The following is a 20,965-nucleotide window of genomic DNA, read 5'->3' as shown; positions in this document are numbered from 1 at the left end:
TAAGCGTTGGCTTGCTAATTCGATGATATCTTGGGAGTTTATTACTCCTCTTGCTCCTTGGATGGGTGGCTTCTATGAACGACAGGTGCAAACGATTAAAAGACCTCTACGGAAGGTTCTTGGTTCTTGCGTCCCCTTGTTCCGTGATCTGGAAGTGATACTTGCAGGCATTGAGGCAATCGTCAATCGCCGACCTCTTACGAGTGCGGTCTCGGATCCAAATGAGGTTTCGGCGCTGAGCCCCAGTGATCTTCTGTTCGGGTATCGGGGTGACTCACATATTCCAAACGCACCTTCGAAACCAATGGACAAGAGCGATTCTGGTAAAGTCGTCTTCTCAAAGCGATGGCTTTATCAGCAACGGGTTTTGAATTATTTTTGGAAACGATTTTATGAGGAATACCTATCCTATTTGCGTTCGGCGCACAACAGGCTCCCGATTGAGGCACGACCGCTAAAGATTGGCGATATATGCCTTCTGAAAGACAAACCGGTAAACAGGGCCTTTTGGCCTCTTTGTAAAGTGGTTGCCTTTCCTGAGGGGGTGGACTCAGACCGTAGCCGTTCGTGCGTTGTAAAGACCGCTCGAGGTCAAATGCTGGCGCGGCCCATCAGGCTTCTTTATCCGATCGAGTCGATTGTCGTTCCGCAATAACACACTTATCCTCGGGCACCGATTTCGGCGGGGACTGTCGCGAACCCTGCCGGTTTGCGCTCGGACGTCATACATGGTCGTTGAGCTCTTCGGAGGTCAGCATAAAACATATCATATTCTGCATGAAACTGATATAATCTTCCATAAGGAGGTTCAATAAATGTATCACGGGACGGTGTACGGAGGACGGAAACCTACAGTTACGCGCGGCGCATAACTTCGTCGTCGAGAGTTCGGTGATGGGTCGCCATCATGGAACAGAGGTAGTTACTCGTGGTGATCGGACTCGCACGGAGGTCTACTCCGGGGTCCACGAATCATCCAGTCCACCGTCCGCCCTACCGTGCCATTTCAGGATTTCACAGTGTCTTCAATATCCATATGGTAGTCGGAGGGGTGCGAGACAACAGGTGTCGTATTGGCGTTTGAGTGAGTGCTGATATGGCGTCCGTGGCGACGAATCCTCTGTCGGCTTGTAGATGTCGAACGGACACTTGACATCCCGGCCGAAGAATTTTTTCGCCGGGGTATTGTTGTTGATGGTCGCCTTTGGCGCGTAGTTGTATGCCATGATTGCGCTGTCAAGCGACCTCTGGGCTCCGTCGAGAGCAGATTTGAGCGTACGAATCATGCTCTCCGCAAGCCCGTTCGAAATGGGCATTCTGGGCGCGCAGCGCAGGTGGACGATGTTCAGTTCGGAGCAGAACTGGGCGAATTCCTGGGAAGTGAATTGTGCCCCAATGTCTGAGACGATTGTGTTCGGAGGACTGAAATGACGGAACAACTGTCTCAAATACGAGATGAGCGTTGCGGCAGTCAGAGAGGGCAACCACTGTGCATCCACGTATTTCGAAAAGCTGACCACGACGTTCAGAAGCAGAACGTTCTTCGTTAAGCACAGCGAGTCGGCGGCCTTGTAGAGCGGACGAAGTTGCGGATCCTTCTCATCGGCGTCCTTCCAGCCCAGAGTGAGTCTTCGGATGACTTCGCTCAGAATCGGATCGAGCTCGGTCTCCTTGACGAGCCGACGACGTAATTGATCCGTGCTGAGCGCGTTGAGACACGTCTCAAGCTCAGCCTCTACAGACAGTTCCAGGTTAGCGACGACCTCGTCGAGGTCAGGGTCATCGTTCGCGTCTCGGGTCTCAGAAATCAACCGCGAGAGCCCGTCGGCGTGTCCGAAATCCTCCGTCTTGACGTAATCGATCTCGAAATCGAAGCCGACCAAGCGGAGAGCCCAACGCTTGAGCCTTGCCGCGGTGCGTTCCTGTAAGCCGTTAGTGTTGGACGTCCGGGAAAGAGCCAGGAGCGGTCGATGATCTGTTTGCAGGACGAAATGCCGCCCCCACACGAATTTTTCGAATCGCTCCTCAGCTGTAATCAGCGCAAATGCTTCTTTCTCCATCTGGCTGTAGTTGTGTTGCGCTTCGGTGAGAGACTTTGAGATGTGGAATAGCGCGCGCTCGTTTCCGTCTTCGTAGCGTTGTAGTACAGTAAAAGCTCGTTATAACGACCCCCATAACAACGAATTTCTCGGTACAACGAGCAAGGAATTTCTCATGCTCTAGCCAGCTCGCCATAGGGATAGTGTTGAGCGGCATTCGTTACAGCGAAAACTCGGTACAGCGAACCGGTTCCGTCGGTTCCTTCGTGTTCGTAGTATCGAGCTTTTACTGTAGTACGCCCCCGATACCGGTCTGGCTAGCATCCGCGGCAACCACGAGCTTTTGTTTCGGATCATAATGAGCGGGTGGTACGGACCGCATAACACCTATTTGACGCCCGTGAGTGCAGCGTCATGCTGCGAAGTCCACTTGAACGTGGCGTCCTCCACCAGCAGAGCCTCTAAGGGTGTCTTGAAAAGATGCAGGTTTTTCACGAAATTGCCGTAAAAGTTCATAAGACCTAGAAGCGCGCAAACTTTTCTGATTCGGGGGCCTCTTCAGGTTCCTGATCACGGCAACCCTGGCTGGATCGGCTTCAATTCCCTTGTCGGAGACAACCATACCGAGATATTTCACCTTAGGGACGTTGATGAAGCATTTCTCCATCCGAAGACGGAACCCCCATTCTCCCAACCGTCGCAGCACCTTCAGGGGACGTTGCTCGTGAAGCTTATTGTCCGTCGCCATGATCAGGATATCATACAAATAATGGAGAGCGCCCTCAAGACCGGCAAGTGGTTGATCAATCGTTTTCTGGAAAATCGCTGGCGCTGTTTTGAGACCGAAAACAAGTCTGGTGTCCCTGAAGAGTCCTCGATGTGTCGTGATCGTCGTCAACTGCTGACTCGGCTCGTCCACACACAGTTGTAGGAAGCGGATGTTCGATTTCTACCAGAGCACCATTTAGCCTTGTTGAGTAGTCTCCGCAAACTCTAACTGCTCCGTTTGGCTTTTTCACGACTACGATAGGAGTGGCCCAATCAGAAGAATCGACAGGAATCAGAGTGCCGTTCTCGACGAGTCTATCGAGTCTCTTGTCGATAGATTCCTGCAATGCGAACGCGACAGGCCGCGGCCGGAGATGAACCGGAACGGCGTCTTTGTTCAACTGCAGGTGAACCTCTAATTTCGTGCATCTGCCCAGCTCAACCTTGAAGAGATTCGGGAATTGCGACGTTAGCGAAGCTGTGTGAATCGCGTTGATTCGGGCTGCCTTCGAATCCAGCTTCCAGGAGACCACGTCGAGGTCCTCGAGAAGAAGACCACAACGGAGGTTGGCTCTCCCGCTCTCGCGGACGAGGAGCGGCTCCTCCACAGACTTGCCCCTGAACTGATAATGAACAACGTTCATTTACCAAGTTCTTGGTGTCTGGTTTTATACTTACATTGGTGAAAATGATACGTATCGCAGTTTTCATCAGAGTTTGCATTGGCACAAGTCGCTTATAAGGTGCTTGGATGATCTTTTACATATTTCGAAGTGAAAGCCATGGATGGCACCTCTCCTGTACAAGTGTCTGTCTTGGATATGGCATAGTTTCAATTTATCGTTTTGAAGGGCCGGTGTTAAGAAGAATTTCGGATCGATGTTGGACATTTTATCGATGTTTGACATTTCGGCAGTCCAAAGGTTTTGCGTAGGTCTTCGGTGAATAGCGGAGTGTTTGTCAGTATATACAAGTCGGTTCTTAGCGGATCGATGTACACCCAGCGCGGATTTGAGGAAAGACGCCTTCAGTTCGTCGTCTGCCTCCAGCTGAGATTCGCTAAGGTGACTCCATATGATCTGGATCCTCTTGGAGGCTGTCGGAGCAATTTCCATATAGAACAATTACAGTGCAGTTACCATCGATAGACTTCGCGGCTTCGGGATGGATGCGAAGGCAGCTCTAGCCTTACGGGTTCTCTCAATGACACGACGAGCAAGGCTCATTCCCCTTTCGGAGAGTGTGACACCCAGATACGTGAAGTGTCTGACTCTTTCAATCTCTTGTCCGTTGAGTGATGTTGATGTTATCCGGTCCGGATGGGTGTTCATGTACGCTGGGTTCTATTCGCTGTCGTGGGATTATTGGTCCCCCTTGGGTCTGCCGCCGAACTTGCCCCTGAACTTGAACTGCGCTTTGAAGAAACCTTCCCTGCTAATGTCACCCCCGTCAACGTGTGTGCATGACGAGTCGTCAGCAGCCAGTTTAGGGGATCCGGGGCTCCTCCAAGTGTCCTGATTCACCGTAGAGATGTCTGCTCAGTGTCGGCACGGAAAGTCACTGTTCTGCCGTTTACGCTAACGTGACGGACTCGCGGCCCTCGATGAGCTTGGACTTACTCAACATCCTATTGACTTGAACACCGTTGTTCTGGAGCGACCGGCAAACTTTCGCGAGATGCCCGACTTTCTTACAAGTATTACACTTGGCGTCTCGGAACTTGCAATCTCGGCGGGAAAGGCCCCCTCCGCAGCCCGGGCAGAGACGTGGGTCTTCTGGACGTCTAGCCTTCGAGCTCGAGCGTTTCTTGCCTGGTCCAGCTTTCGCACTGATCACTACAAGATCATCTCTCCCCGAGTTCTGATTGTCGTTGTCCACCCGGATATCCACCTGGCGAGTCTCGAACCTTCTCATGACAGTACGGACTTCTTCCAGCGTTATGTCCGGCTCTTCGTCGACCGCTCTCAACTCTCAGGATGACACCTCTTAGGTTCATATAAGAAGGGTCACGATGTTGGAGAAGCATGATGAAAATATTGAAGTTCTGCAGCGTGAGTTTACTGAATTCGAAATCATCACCACTGGGCCCTGTTCAACGAATGTCTGAAAACAGGATCGATACCCAAAAAGTGGCGCGACACGCTACTTACAGTGATTCCGAAAGGGAAAGGAGATGCTTCGAAACCAGAGTCCTGGAGAGGAATTGCAAAGAAGAACACGGGATACAAGCTCCTGACAAGAATCCTAACCACCCGACTTAGCGACTACCTCGAGGCACTCGGGATCATCCCGAAGGAGCAACACGGCTTCAGAAGCGACAAATCGACGAGCACCGCCTGCAAGATTCTCCTGGAAGACATTCAAGAGAGGCTCGAGAAACAGGGTCAGTTCATGTACGCTGTCTTCGTAGACTACCGCACGGCTTTCGACTCCGCTCCAAGAGACCTTGTTATGGAGCTGTTGACAAAGGCGGGAGTTCCGAACAAGATTCTCGCCTTACTGACATCGATCCTCCAAGCCAACTCCATAGCTCTCGAGGATGGAATCGTGGAACACCCCTCCTTTGAACAAACTACTGGCCTCGCACAAGGGGACGCATTGAGCCCATTGTTGTTTTCAGTTCTTCTGAAAGACCTCCCCGCCGAAGTTCATCGAGGGAACAGCCGGATCAAAATCCTGTTGTACGCGGACGACGTAGTCATATACAGTCCGGAACGCCTACTCGTCCAAGAAGCTCTATGCAGACTGAACACAATGTCGAAGACGCTTGGACTAGCGGTCAACACAGAAAAGACGGAGGCAATGAAATGTCGAAAAGGAGGAGGAATATCAGTGAAGGATGTTCTAACGATAGGAGGCAACAGACTTAAATTCGTGAATAGCTTCAAATACCTCGGGGTCACGATTCATCACTGCGGATCCTCGTTCACGGGGCACGTGGGAGGCCGATGCAACCGAGCGACCCTGGCCATGCGATCTATAGAATCCCCTCACTTGCTATCGGTCAACACGGCACTCCGCCTGTTCGACATCAAGATCGCACCAGTAGCCGAGTTCGGAATCGAACTAATCTGGCCATTCCTCACGACCAACGACATGACAGCTCTTGACAAAACGAAGGCCACATTCATCAAGCGAACCCTCCGGCTTCACCACACGACGAGGAATCGCCTGGCCCACCTGTTGACGGGTGCGTCGACCCTCACGGAGGACGTTAAGAAGCGACACAACCTAGAAGAAACTGAAGCGTACAAGACCCACCAACGCACATGGGAGGAAAATTCGATGAAGTTGACGTGAGCTTCTATTCAACGGAAGCAATGACAATGGACTCCTGGAAAAAACCGGGAAGGACGAACCGACACATTGTCACTAGATTCGCTGTACACGGCTTTCATCATTTACTCTGTAAAACTCAAGGATTCCACGAACCATCCGACGATTGTACATGCAGAAGATGTTCCAAACTCTGTCCCAAATACCACGCTCGAGAATGCCCCAATGTGATATCTCTGAATGATCTCCAAACCGAGAGACCAAATGAACAGAGAAAATGTAATTACTTACTTAGATAGGAAGAAACTACTCATTACGAGTGAATAAAGACTTTGATTGAAATCATCACCGCCGTTTTGGGTCGCGCCGTTTCGGGCTGCGCCGTTTTGGCCGCGCCGTTTTGGTCGCGCCGTTTTGGCCGCGCCGTTTTGGCCGCGCCGTTTTGTCGCACCCCGTGCTCAAACAGTCGCGAGCCCGATCAAGATTCCTCTGTCACCTTGGCCAGATCCCGGCAAACCTTGGATGCGACTTCACCTGGATTTCGCCGAGCCCGTCAAAGGAAAGTCTCTCTTGGTCTTGGTGGACTCCTGCTCGAAATTGGTAGACGCCGCTTTCCTCCAACCCTGCACCGCCTCTGTCTTGGTGGAGCATCTGAAGATCGTTTCCCGACTTCTGGGAGTTCCGGAAACAATAGTGACTGACAATGATCCACAATTCACATCCTCGGAATTCGCCGAGTTCTGCGCAGAATTCGCGATTGTGCATCTTCGGTCGTCGCATTACTGTCCCCAGAGTAATGGCCAGGCTGAGAAAACGGTGGACACTCTCAAGAGAGCAATGGAGTCACCGGATCAACGATCTCTGGATGCAGCCGTCGCAGCTTATGATGACACTCCGAATCAGGCACTGGATTGGAAAACTCCGACCGAGGTTTTCTCCGGAAGACAACTCAGACTGCAGTTCGCAACCTTGAGGTCAGAGCTCGCTTTCATTCCTGCTGCTGCTGAGAAGTTCAAAGAAAATTACGATATACATCACGGCACCAGTTCTTTTGTCGCAGGGGAAGAGGTGCTGGTTGGGCTCAACAATAGACGCCGAGTGCCTGGAATATTTGTCGAACGCGTGGGCGCGGCCATGGCTAACGTAGAAGTTGAAGGCGAAATTCTTCGTCGGCATATCGATCAGTTCTGGAATAGGAGGGTTTTCGCTTTGCCACAAGCTGAGTCTGACGACGAATATCCTCTACCGTCATTCGCTTACGAGAAAACTTAGTCGGATGAGCCCTCCGCATCTCGTGACGCAGTCGGTGCCAAGTGCGTGCCAGCCTCAGCTCAAGTCGCTGCCGCTCAGTCAGCACTACCTACTCAAGTCGAGGAACCGCCGGTTCCCGCTCATGGCCCGTCGGGCTCTCGAGCGAAATCTCCTCAGCCGCTTCGCGTGCAACCAGAGCGTGCCGTCAAGGACATGTACAGAACCTGGAAGCTAGGCTGGAGTTATGTCCTCCCCTCGGGGAAACAGATGGGCAGGGTGGCCAGAATGGATCCTCATGAAGATGCTCCTGCTCATAGAACCTGTTTCACTGACAGGAAAGAGCTCGAAAGAAATGTGAGGAGCAATACCCGACTCTGTGCTCCTCGGGGTTTTCTTTACAGAACGACGGTGGCGGACAGGAGTTCCTGCTTTTCGAGAGGTTGTTTGTGAAATCTATCGTGTGAGAGACACCTTGAACCTTTAGCGCCTGAACGAGGCAAGCTGTGGTCCGGGACGAAGACTCGAATGTAATCGAGGTCCACCAAAAATTTTGGACCGGAATCGGATTAGCATCTCAAGAGGGCGTCTTCTGGGATTTAGATACCGAACATGATCAGTGCCGATTGAGTCGAGACCTATGGCAAAAGAATCCCCTACCGGAGTGTAGTACAACCCTAGAATGCTATCTGCGTACGTATGGGGAATGGGCAGTCTGGAGGTCTTTACGGACCTACTCAAAATCGGCCCTGAACAATTGAGCCTATGGGAAAATAAGAAAGGTGAGAATTATCGAAGCATACGAACTTCCCTCGAGATCTATTGAAAAATATCGAAATATCTATGTGAAAAAAAATTGTACCCCTCGAAGAAGCGCCGATTCGAATATGGCGCCACGACGCCATATTACGAGAAATTTCGAGTTCTACTGTTTGTCTACACACTTCACGGCTGCTTCTGCGCGCGGAATCCCTAATCAACTAATCACTATGTTGACACAGTTCGTGTTATGTACGATCCGCCGCAGATATTCAACTCGGATCATTCGGGTTTCAAACATGTGGTGCATTCGGATCGAATTTTGTCTTCCACTGGCAAAATAAAACTCTCGTTGCAGTTCAAAGCATGAATGCTTTGACTCACAGCTACCCAATACAGCCGATTTCGAACATGAACGGTCATTTGGTCGGTCGATTACTCGTAAACCTGCAAGAGCCGAGGGGCCAGTCTGGCCTGATCGTAGCGGGTGAGGTGACGAAGTAAAGTATGGGAAATAAGTCAGGGAAGTTAGACAAGGGATTGATGGGGACTTGGTGTCGAGGAGTCTTGAGGGAAGTTTTGTACCGTACAAATACGGATCGTCGCGTACTTTATCTGGATTCCTGGGGCGGTCAGGGAGACGCAAGCTTGTTCACACTGGAAGGCAAGGATATCGACATTAAATCCATTCCGCCGGGAACAGCATCTCTTATTCAACCGCTCAATCAACACTGCTCCCAAATGTGGAAGAACTTCGCAAAATGGATGACTCGAGCGTACAGACTGATTGTTTACCGTATTGGCCGCCGCGATGATGTTCTGCGACTTCAGTCGCTTATCATAGAGATATCTTAAGAAATTGCCGTTCGGGCTGCGGCAATAAGATTGTCCCATCGGTGCTGCTGGAATCCCGCAGTTAGCCGGTCTTGTCGGAGATATCCTGAGACACACCCCTGCAGTACGATATTCTTCTTTCGGATCGCTCCAATCTGTGGACTTTCCGGAGCGGGGGTCGATACACTGTAGCTCTGCAAGTGCACCGCGTGCACCGCAAGATGAGTCTTGGGGTTGATATAGCAATCAGTGATCCTTTTCGCCGAAGTTCGACCCCGATCAAAGAGCAGCGGGGGTGTGACTCTACATCGAATTCCTCACTAGGACCCGCATCATTTCCGAGCTTCATTCCAGATGGCGCCGCGCTCCGCTCTCCGATAAAACCAGGGTTCTTTATTCGACTGCACCATTCGCTCTCGATTCTTCGGAGGATAGCCTGCGCGTATCTCATCGTACTCTCAAACGCTTACTCCAACCGAAAGCTTAGAAAATGTTCGTCCAGTCCAACAAGGCCACTGGTAGGTTCAACTCTCCGTCAGGCATACGACCTGGCAAAGTGTCTTTCGGCCGGCCCATCATCAACCCCGAAGTTCTGCAGGACGTTCTCCTCCGGGGCTCGCCTGTCGCTTCCGAAGCGCCTCTACGCCGCTCATCGGTGGCTGAGCACCAGGAGAGGCCCCGAGCTCCGCAGGGACCAGGGATTCTGGTCGGAGTCTTGGAAAAGCGAGGTACTTCGACTGAGCCGTCGCTTGCGCGTCGAGGATCGTCCGGTGTCGAGCTCGGAAGGCTCCAGGAGGAGAGACGGATCGGAGCGGCGCGCCGCCTACCCAAGAAGACTGCTCAGATGGATTGGGTAAGAGCAGCAGTCCCGGATCAGCTCAAGGAGGTCGGACCGAAGATGGCGGTCAGTCTTCGCAAGGACGAAGATATTAAGCTTAAAGTTTCTGCGCAAGCTTGGAAACCGAGGAGAGCTGCGACCGAAAGTGTCGACGAGCTGCTCTTCAGGAAATTCAGGAGCATCCTCAACAAGCTGACACCAGAGAAATTTGAGGCTCTCTTGACTCAGGTGAAGGCGTTAGAGATAAAATCTCAAGAACAACTCTCGCACATCACCAGTCTCGTCTTGGACAAGGCGCTGGACGAAACTCATTTCGCGCCCACCTACGCGCAGCTGTGCAACACCCTTCTCAGGGAGTTTTCTGTGGCGAGTGAAGGAGATCCGAAGAAGCGAGTCAACTTCCGACAACTCCTGCTGCAGAAATGTCAGGCGGAGTTCGAGAAGGATACCGCTGCGAGCAAAGAGCGGGAAAACGAGCTCAAGAGGGACCGCAAAGCTCAACTTGCGGCCTGCAAATCGAAACTGGAGCGGAAGGACCTCCAGGAGCTCTTCGACGAGGCTGATCAGAAGTCGAAGAGACGCTCTCTCGGTCTCATGACGTTCATTGGGCAGCTCTACAATCTAGGCGTTCTCAGCTACGCCATCATGCATGAGTGCTTCCTGAAGCTGCTGAAAACGTCCGATGACGAGGCTTCCGTCGTTTGTGCGTGCAAGCTTTTCACGACGGTTGGCAAAAAGGTTTCCTCGGAGGGCAAAGGAGGAGGTCGAGAAGCCGCCAAAACGGAAAAGAGTAAGTTTTCTCCGACTTGTCTCCCATTATGCCTCGTTCCCCGGCATATCCGGGATTCTCTCCGCAGTTTCCGCCGTCACCCTTCTAAAGATCATGATTTCTCCCCACAGAATTCAGCATGCTACTCCACAGGCTCAGGAACCTGATCTCGTTGAATAAAAAAGCGCGTAAATCCCATGCGAAACATCTGCCGCAGAGGATAATCTTCATGATGGAAGACGTCTGTGAGCTCGAGAAGAATTGCTGGGTGCCGAGGATCAGAATACAGGCCCCGAAAACGTTGGGAGAAATCAAAGATGAAGCTGATCGCGAGAAGCACGTCGCACGACTCCAACCGGACCTCGACAGCGAGAAGAGGACCAGCAGCCCGAAAGCAATCGGCGAGCCCCGCCCCGGACAAAGACCGATAGCTACCAAGAAGAACGGGGTCACCTACAACCTGACCAAAGAAGAATTCCATTCGATTACGCTGCCACGATCAGCGTTCCCGTTTGCCCCAGAGACTACGCCGCGCAAATGGACTTCTGGCGTCCGCGGTTGAAGAATCGGCTGCATTGAGATATCTTCCCTGCATAGGCTTTCTTTTCTCTGACAACTCGATAAGAAATATAATCATCCATCTGAAACTTATCAGCTTCTTTCGAGTTGATTCATTTCCATGCGATCAAGCTTGCTCTCCAATCGCATGTTCAATATTGCAGCTCCATTCACGTTGCTATTCTCGTGGTTGTCCCGCCGGCCTCCGCTGATCCGAAAACTCTTCGCCTCATGTACCAGAGCTGTGAGGGCTCTCCACGAGACACCATAGCGACCAATTCACAGCTCTATACTATCTCGAAGGGGTTCCATCTCTTCAGCTCACCGATCTTGTGTGATCTCGGAACGATGTTAACAGATCCTCAGAGAAACCGGGCAATGCTGGAGGGCCGGGTCCAGAGGCTCATTCTTCCCACGGCGAGCCTCGATCTTTCTTCGATCTCAGCCCACAGATCAGGAGAGGACTTCAAGTTCGGAAACTAGCCTGAACAACTCCTCGTCCGGGAGTTGAGAATCTTCTTCACCGAATCAATCCGTGTGGAAGCGTGGGGACGGATGTATTTTCTCAAGATTTGGGGCTGCCTCTTCCGCTGCAGATGGGAAACAGATCCTGGGAAGCGCCTCCTAAGAATACTGGTATTAGCCAATGATCGTTCTGAATGAGAGGGTCGCGATAAGAAACCCCACACCATCACCTGCGAGGAGGGAATTTCATCCACGGTGGGACCACAGCATCGTAACGTTTATTCTAAGCAACATTTTGCAAAGGTTTCGAGTCGGGGACCGAGTCGAGGAGTCCCCAAACAATTCCCGAATCAAAGGCTCGTCTTAATGTTCACCTCCAGTTCTTACATACACAAGTATCAGCAGGAGACTCATCGAACCACGGTTCTACTGTTAATCGGCGAATGCGCGCTCGCGTCTCGAGGAACGATCAGAACGCCGAGGCGAGGGAGGAAATCGAAACCAGGGGATTCTCGTTGTCAGAACTAGCAGGGTGTTCGATGGACCACTCTTTGTTCGCAGTCCGCGCTAGACGGCAGACCTACGGAAGTCGCATCGCGTCATCTCCCCGGTTTCCGAGTGCCTTCTGGTACCGATAGCTGTACCCTGGAAGGGTAGAAGGGGATCGATGAAGGAGATTCTTCGGGCATCGTCGCCTCAGACACGAAGCGCGATCGCGTCGCGATTTCATGAATGCCCACGGACATGGTCTTCCCACCTACGAATGTTAGATGTAATTAAGGAAAGCTTCCGGTGGCGGTCGTGCGGAAGAGATGGAATTTTATTTCGATTTTCTTCTGTCTAGGAGATTGACAATCAAGGATCATTGACGATCCGAAATAACGATGTGCCGTCAAAGCTTCGAGCAAGTTCACCTCGAGGTGAGTCTGGAGATAACACGCTGGAAGAACTTCATCCTGGGGACTCGTCGGGAGACCCTGCGCAGATTCTTCTTCATCTGGGACACCTTTGGCGCCGGACGGATCCTTCCGTTCTTTGCTGTGTGCGAGGTCAACTCAGCACTCGATTCGGTATTCCCGGTGGAGAATGAGGTTGAGGACTGCAGGGAATCTTCTTCATCGTCGTCCTCGAACCTCTCGATGCCGGAAATGGCACACCACTCCTCCTTCCGTGGCACATTGGGGTACGAGATGTATTCCATCGTTTCGACGGTAGATCCTTCCTGAGAGCTTCCCATGATGGACGACATGGTTGATATAGGTACGAGGTCGTTCCGGTGAAAATCGCTAATAAGTGAATGGTAGGAAGCGGACGTCCTCTTCTGCTGTCCTCAGTGAATTGATTGCACTTGGTGAATATCAACCATGACCGCAGTGTTTATGTACTCTCAGAAACCACGTCGCATCGCCCCCTCTCCGAATTCCATTAGGCGACCCATCCCTGTGAGGAGAGACGCCGAAGAACTCACCTCGAATCGGAATGCAGGGTCGCAGAGTCGAATTCCAATCGCAAGTAATCAGGGGTTCTGGCCTAATTTCGAAATTCGCACTCTCTCCAATGAATCGACAGTTCATACTCTTTTATTGGAGTCGATAGAAGCAAATCTTACAGTTCAGCAGCTTCCCTACATTTCCCCCCTTCAGCTTGGTTTCCATCCCCGGGGTGAAAAAACACGATTCTTGCATTCGCGAGTGGGCTGTATTCGGCGCGGTGGCGCGCCGTCCGGCGAGTTCGCAGATTCCATGGATGCATACGGACATGGTCTTCCCACCTCCGAATGTTAGATGTAACTAAGAAAAGCTTTCGGTGGCGGTTGTTCGGAAGAGACAGAGTTTTATTTCGATGTTCCTCTCTCTAACAAGGACCATTGACGATCCGAAATAACAATGTGGCATTAAAGCTTCTCTGTCGAAGGCCCGATCGTGAGTGCAAGTAGATCGCTGAGCAAGTTCATCACCTCCTCGAGGTGAGTCTGGAGATAATACGCTGGAAGAACTTCATCCTGGGGACTCGTCGGGAGACCTTGCGTAGATGCTTCTTCATCTGGGACATCTTTGGCGCCGGACGGATCCTTCCGTTCTTTGCTGTGTGCGAGGTCAACTCAGCACTCGACTCGGAATCCCCGGCGGAGAATGAGGTCGAGGACTGCAGGGAATCTTCTTCTTCTTCGTCCTCGAACCTCTCGATGCCGGAAATGGCACACCACTCCTCCTTCCGTTGCACATGGGGGTACGAGATGTATTCCATCGTTTCGACGGTACATCCTTCCTGAGAGCTTCCCATGATGGACGACATGGTTGACTTAGGTACGAGGTCGTTCCGGTGAGAATCGCTAAGTGAATCTTAGGAAGCGGATGTCCTCTTCTGCTATCCTCATTGAATTGATTGCCCTTAGTGAATATCAACCATGACCGCAGTGTTTAAGTACTCTCAGAAACCGCGTCGCATCGCCTCCTCTCCGAATTCCATTGGGCGACCCATCCCTGTGAGAGGAGAGACGCCGAAGAACTCCCCTCGAATCGGAACGCAGGGTCGCAGAGTCGGATTCCAATCGCAAGTAATCAGGGGTTCTGGCCTAATTTCGAAATTCGCACTCTCTCCTCTGAATCGACAGTTTATCGTACCATGAGATTGGATCCGGATAGCAATCATGTGGAATTGAGAAATGTCTCTCCGGCTGCAGCTAGCCTAGCGAGCCGCGGCAGAGAATAAGCGTCAGCAATTTCACGGCTCTCGCTTATGGATGTCTGTAAGTCGTCGAAATCCTACATGCTCGAGTCTGGAGTGAAACTAAAGGCGATGCTCAATCGCAGACAGGGGTTGCGTTCGGGCGCTCCTCCAACTTTCAAAGCCATGAGAATTTCCGCCTGCGTCTGTACCGATGCCGGGCAATCTATCGCATTATGTATAACCAGCCTGGGGAGCGCGGCCTTCGGCCGCGCTCCTTATTGTGGACTCAAACGGGAATCCTGAGCTCATGGCCCGGGGGAGAATTCGTAGGTTGGAGGCAGCGGCAAATCCACCATCAGGAATTGCGGCGCTCTGTCGCGCTGCAATCAAATCTGATTTCATTGTTCATGTTTCGAAACACAGTGGGTGTGGGCAGGTGATTCATAAGAAACCATTCAGTTAACGGAGGCATGTCAGCACTCTCTGCTGTCATGGAAAGTGTAGATAAAAGTGAAGAAAGATAACGCCGGATTTATATGTGAATCGTATGTTTATTGATTGATTGCGGAAAGTCCCCCAATGCCTTGGAAATTTTCGGGATTGGGGTGGAGAAACTCATCGGCATGGAGGAGAGCAATCGCGGCGGTGTTGCGCCGGAATCATTGGTGATTCTTTGCTAAAAATGATTCCGTTGTTTATGTAAGGAAGACTATTTATTCAGATCTGAAAATTAGTGGCCGTGCGTGTCGGTAACTTTTGATGAGAAACTCATTCTGATTCTTGCGAGTCCATGAATTCAGCCATGAAACTTAGTTCCTCTAGCTCCAAGATCTCTGTTGAGAGCGCATAAACCGTAGCGAGCGTCGTCACGTTCCTTGGATTCAGGCAGAATGAACATGCGCCGCAATTGCCTATGAGGGCTTTCATGTACGCGTCCATGTCTGGATTGAGATAGTCTTGAGGGTTGGCGAGCGGGGGTACGATTGAGCAGATCGTTAGCGTCCTTGGGTGTCGCGTCAGAAATCCGGGTGGGGTTAAGCTGATCTTCAGAACCGGGCCGGTTACAGTCGGTAGGGCCGCGGTGACCATTTTTACCGGTATGGACACTATGCTTACGATCATAGGGTGATGGTCCAGCACGGAACGTAAATCCGCGTCTTTGAGCTTCCTTCCCTGAGACCATAAATGCAGTATCACGCGGGGGACGTCTTTACCGTCGCTGGTAGAATAAGTGCGGCGTCTCATGATTTTCGGTGCCATTACGTTCCTTCGATCTGATAGGGGTGTCGTCGGTGTCGTCAACGGTGGACTCGGGCGCGGATACGGCCCGTAGTAGTTGATTGGGAATTGTGATTGCATTCTAAAAAATTGATTGAACCACTTATATATGGATATGATGATTATGATAGTAAATCTGACGTCGAAACGCGATTACCACAGGTACCTCAATTGATCGAAGGAAGACTCGTGCCTTTGTCCAAAGTAATCGGTTTGCCTTGCTTGGTGTTTCAAGAAAACGATTGCCTCAAGCCTGGAGCAATGTGCGAATGCTCGCTTCTAGAGAAAAGAAAACTGAATGCTAACGGCCGGTGCGGCGGCGGAAACTTTCAACTCCTAACCCCAACGGCTCCGCTAGGCTTTCTTGGCGCGGCGGCTAGTCCTAACGGGTTCGGAGGGTCGAGTTGGTATCGAGTTTCTCGCCGCAGTAACTCATGTGAAGGATATAGCAGCTGCTTCGATGATATTTGTGGGAAGATTCCCTTCTTGTTTGACTGTGTCAGCAGAATTGTATAGGTGTTTCACGCTTCGCCCTTCGCCTCAATCGCCATGCTTGGCGAAGGAGTTGACCCCCGGCGAGAATGGTGAAATATTGGTGTAGTCGTGAACGACTTCGGAGAGTACAATGTTTCGCAACTCATTGCCGCGCGCTTTAATTCTAATGTGCTCGGGTCGGCGGACTCTCGACAGGGCAACATACAGCTGGCCATGGCTAAAGATGTCCTTCTCTAAAGACAACCCGAGTCTAGAAAAAGTTTGACCCTGACTTTTGTTTATTGTGATTGCGAAAGCTAATCGCAGAGGGAACTGTCTCCGTTTCAAGCGGAAGGGAAGTCTTGAGTCATAATAGTTATCGATCCGAGGTATGATCGTGAATTGTCCGAGCCTAACTCCTGTGATGAATTTGCATCCGAGTGTGAATTGACCCAGACACTCGATGCTGAGCCTCGTGCCGTTGCACAGACCGTTAGTGACATCTAGATTGCGCTGGAGCATCACGATTGCTCCTTTCTTGAGAGTTAGCTCGTGAGGGGGCATGCCGGGGGGTGTGAGAGAATTAAGATACTCTGTGGGGAAGGATGTACCTTCTTCTCCATCATTTTCCACCACTTCGTCGATACTTTTATAAACGCGCGCTTCACTCGCATTTCTGACGATGAGACGATCGAGTATAGCTCTGTTCAGATGGAACACGCTGACGTTTGTTGGAGCCAAAATCGCTTTGCTTGCCAAATCAGCAGTGTTGTCAGGCTCGATAGTAGGTCCATGTATCTCATCAATGATGTCGGCGTGACATATGAGTTCTGGAGGAATCGTCACATGGCCTTGCGAATTGTTGCAAGTCCCGTTCCCGACTTGAAGGAGGAAGTTGTGCCATGACGGCTCACTGCCCCTTGAACGGACATTCTCCTCTAAGCAAAGTGTTTGGAAAAAGGGCCACAATTGTGAGCGTAGAACGCAGGAATCAATGGTGTCGAGGGCAGAACCACGCTCAACGATTGGTGAAGTCTGACGGAAATCCCCTCCCACAACGATCATCAAGCCACCGAAAAGCGAGTTTTTCTGTGAGACATCTTTCAGAAGGGTATCGACGGCTTCTAGAGCTACTTTCGGTACCATGGAGATTTCGTCCCAAATTATTAAATCTAGCTGAGAAAGATACTTGGCTTCTTTCTGTTGGCAACTCATCGCTGACGTGCGGTTATTATCGTGGATATTTAATTTAAACAGAGAGTTTGCGGTTCTGCCTCCAGGCAATAGATTCGCGGCGATTCCGGTCCAGGCGACGCACTGTACTTTGCGTCCCTCTCCAACAGCAATGTTGTACAGTGTGTTGTACAAATATGTTTTGCCCGATCCGCCGGGGCCATCTATGAAAAAATAGCCTCCTTTCGATTCCCTCAGTGCGTCGAGGATCCTGTCGATTGCCCTTCTCTGACCTTGGTTCAGACTTGCATACATGGATGCTCCCTCATGGTAGTGCCGAGTATAATCAGGCTCGACCGAAGCCATATCGGGGAGATCGCACTGCGGCCGTGGCACGAAAATGTCGAACGTCACGCCGAGAGATGCTAGGTTTTCACTGATGTCATTGTAGGCCAAGGCGGATGAAATCTCGTACGAGAAACCACGATGCGCATAATCTTCGGCTAAATGGTCGCGAAAATCATCCCACAGAGCCTGAACATCGAAAACTCCTTAAAAAGCTATGAGACATACGAAGAATGTTCTCAGAACTTTGGGGGTTTGAAAGGAGCACGCTTCTTCCAGACTTTTTTTGAAGTACGTATCATCATTGAAGAGCCCCGCTGCTTTGGCAGCATCCATGAATGTTCGGTGTAGGATGCCGTCGATGGTTTTCAGATCATCAAAAGATTTAGGGGATCGTGTATTCAAGAGAAGTAGTCGGAGAGCATATCGTTCCTATCACGGGGCGAGACTGTATACATTCGACCGGTGATACCGCCGCTCGATCGTTTTCTTCTGGACCAACCGATTTTCGGCTTGAAAATGAAGAACTCGGGCAATTGATGATAATACAGATCGGTGAGGTTCAGAGAGTCTGAAGCTTGATCATCCCATGTTGCATTTAGTCGAAAGAACGCCGTCAATGTTGTGAAACTCACAGCAGCGCTGTTCAGCGCTGAGTGCTCGTCGCCATCGTGAAAGTAGATGTTTTGTTGGTTTGGCAAATGGACGGCAAGCCTCACTATCGTATGCGATTTCTCCTGAAGTGCATATCCGAAGATTCTGTGCAAAGCTTCTGGGGCACAGACGTATCTCGCGTTCAGGTGCCTCTTGATTTCGTCGTTTTCCTCCTCATTTGATTTGATCTGGATGAGTGCTCGATCAGATCCTTTGTAAACGTATTTATAGAGATACTTGACCGATGAGATCATGCCGCAGATCTCAACGTTTATGTGACAGCCGTACTTGAGCGAAAAATACGGATTGTACGGGACTACCCACTCGTCGCCATACGTGGAGTTGCCTACAGTTGCCTTGAATTGATTCCTTCGGCGCAAGTGCGGATAGCCGTCGTTGGCCACTGATGTTTGAGAGCGTATGTCTTTCGGGAAGTTTCTCGAGCATCGACCGTCTCTCATGCATGGAGCTTTCGCGTCGAGAGCACCGCAGTTTCTATGAATCATCAGAGTCTTCACAAATTCGTGGAGACGTGGTTCTTTGACGGGGTCCGGGATTTCTCCACAACATAGTTGATCGACGATTTCAGCGTTGTGTGGCTTATCCTGAGCGCTCAATATGAGCAAGGCATGACAATGAGGTAAACCTCGCTTTTGAAATTCTATGACCATTATATGAGCGGCGACCTCCCCGAAAACTTTCTTCTTCAGTATGTCATGGAAAATTTCGTTGAGCTTCAGCTGGAAAACTTTAGTAATCAAATCTGGACGATCCTGTGCCGATTGGCCAGGATACAGATTCTATTGAATTTCTCTCCACTTCGGATTGCAAGTGACGGTCATGAAAATGTCGGGTTTACCCTATCGTGAGACTATAGCCATCGCATCTTGGTAATTTTGCTGCATATGACGTGGGATCCAATGAAAGTAGACGGCAGAATGATGCGCCTGCCCACCGGTGCCTGAGAGGCTTCGTTGTGTTCCAGGAAGTCTTGTAGAACGTTATAAGACTCTGCTCGCAACTGGGCTTGATTCTGTCTGTAGTAATTGAGTCGATTTTGCTCAATTTTCACGAAAGAATCGACTGCGAACTGCTGAAACAGTTTACCGGCATGCAGGACGGGATTGAATGCGTCCCGTATAGCCATCAGATGCGAGTAAAACTGTTTCTGGGTAATTCGTTTCCCCCGATCGTCTTGCAAGGTGGGCGCCCAGCCGTCTTGTCCGGTGGGAAAAAATAGAGGATATGTCAGAGGGTCGCACCGTTTGTCCAGGTGCGATATATTGATCAAATGACCTCCTCTGTCGTGGATACGTATAGAACGGGTCGCTGGAACGTCACCATCTTCACCAACGTATATGACAGCTACCTCATTCGCCGTCGGCAAATCGTACAGTCTCCCTTCGAGTCCATTTGGGCGGAAATCGTCGAAAACCATCGTCAACCTTAAGGGTGAACGATTCTCTCGTTTCGCGGCCGTGAGCTCAGCTTTCTCGAGTTCAGCCATCATTTTGTAAGAATTGGCGTACGGATTGATATGCGATATCAAGTGTCCCAACTCTTCGAGTAAGCCTTGGTCGCATTGAGCGTTTTGAGGTAAGCTCAATCGTTGCGCGGTCGCTTCAGCCGTGTCAAGGATGTAAATTTGGCCGAATTGTCTCACTCCGTCTTCTGGAGGATGCAAGGGTCCAACACTGTGATAAACCTGTCCGTGAATACGAAAACAATACGGTCCCCCGCCCTGTGGACTGGCGATTTGCGCACCCATTGAAGCCATGGCAAGAGAGGAGTTGAAATTACGAATGTGATTGTGGAAGTTTCGCTGCACCCTAAGGAATTCGGCATCATCACAGGACCCCTGTTTTAGGAGGTCTCGGAGGCGGCTCGGAAAGTTTTCGAAGTTTGTCGTGGATATCCGCGCTAAATTACAACAATCTAGATATATGTTGGGGTGTTGCGCTTTTTTCTCCGAGAGAAAATGTTTGGCACCGCAGTGTTCGCAAACGTGTTGCAATGCACCGAGATGATGAGGTTCGACTTCCCTGCAATGCAATGCAAGGCGAGTCGAAAGCATTTCCGCCGTTCTTCGTGAAGCTCCCCTCTGAGCGGACCGTCGAGCGCTATGGGCAGCCGCATCGGAGGCAAGGCGCTCTGCTCTTGTAACGGAATTTTCACATGCTCTCTTCGCAGCATGCGAAATACCATCTGCGGTAAGACGTACCTGCCTGTGCTCGACTGTTTCTCTTCCTAGGCGGGTTCTCGCGCATGCCACCTTCTGACGCTTCCTCTCAGTCGTCGGATCGTAATCTTCCCTGTCAGGTGTCTTACGGCGTGCCATTGAGAAAGACCTTGATCACAGCAGCATAAGGCTAGTCGACTACTTCAATGACGACAACGGATCGAACAACGGATATTGAAAAGGAAAAAAAGGAAGAAGCGTCGACGAATTCAATAACGACAACGGATCCAACGACTGAGAAAGCGAATGCAAAATGTAAAACAGAAAATGTTTACGGCTATATTATCGCATCGAAGGCGGCTCCGTGAGGGTATAAGAGCTCCCGTACGGAGAAACCTTCAAGCTAACTCGAGGAGTAATAATTCCTCTTCTGGGCTGCGACCGCAGAACGGGCGCAGGATGGCCGCTGCGGCGAGCGCCGAGTCCAGTGGCCGCAGCACGGCCGCGGCGGCGGTGCAGCGGCAGGTCAAGTAGATCCGCTTTGAAAGCCATTTATTTCCGCTTGCAGGATGAATTTGGAGCTGGGGGTACGCTTATTGGTGATGAGCGAAGGTATTCTAGGTATGCTGCAGTTACGG

General features: G+C 50.9%; 2 protein-coding genes and 1 pseudogene across 2 annotated transcripts; 1 reads left to right on the top strand and 2 right to left on the bottom strand.

Annotated features, from left to right (window-relative positions):
* Positions 1–1,025: 1,025 nt before the first annotated feature.
* LOC100906695 (uncharacterized) lies at positions 1,026–2,060 on the bottom strand. Its single transcript, XM_003741723.1, has one exon. It carries the CDS (start codon positions 2,058–2,060, stop codon positions 1,026–1,028), a length of 1,035 nt encoding a protein of 344 aa, XP_003741771.1.
* Positions 2,061–6,605: 4,545 nt separating this feature from the next.
* Positions 6,606–7,355, top strand: LOC108864021 (uncharacterized protein K02A2.6-like). Its single transcript, XM_018638877.1, has one exon. The coding sequence runs from the start codon at positions 6,606–6,608 to the stop codon at positions 7,353–7,355; it is 750 nt and encodes a 249-aa protein (XP_018494393.1).
* An 8,687-nt stretch (positions 7,356–16,042) lies between these two features.
* On the bottom strand, positions 16,043–20,222 carry LOC114827968 (uncharacterized; annotated as a pseudogene).
* Between the last annotated feature and the right edge of the window lie 743 nt (positions 20,223–20,965).

Source organism: Galendromus occidentalis, unplaced genomic scaffold (assembly GCF_000255335.2).
Source record: "Galendromus occidentalis unplaced genomic scaffold, Mocc_1.1 scf7180000077191, whole genome shotgun sequence".
In the NCBI taxonomy this organism is placed as follows: domain Eukaryota; kingdom Metazoa; phylum Arthropoda; class Arachnida; order Mesostigmata; family Phytoseiidae; genus Galendromus; species Galendromus occidentalis.
Note: the sequence above shows the minus strand (reverse complement) of the source record. Positions and strands in the feature narration are given on the sequence as shown.

Bases quoted from the DNA above. Each gene is read 5' to 3' on its own strand.
- LOC100906695 (XM_003741723.1), bottom strand. From the start codon at position 2,060: ATGGAGAAAGAAGCATTTGCGCTGATTACAGCTGAGGAGCGATTCGAA.
- LOC108864021 (XM_018638877.1), top strand. From the start codon at position 6,606: ATGCGACTTCACCTGGATTTCGCCGAGCCCGTCAAAGGAAAGTCTCTC.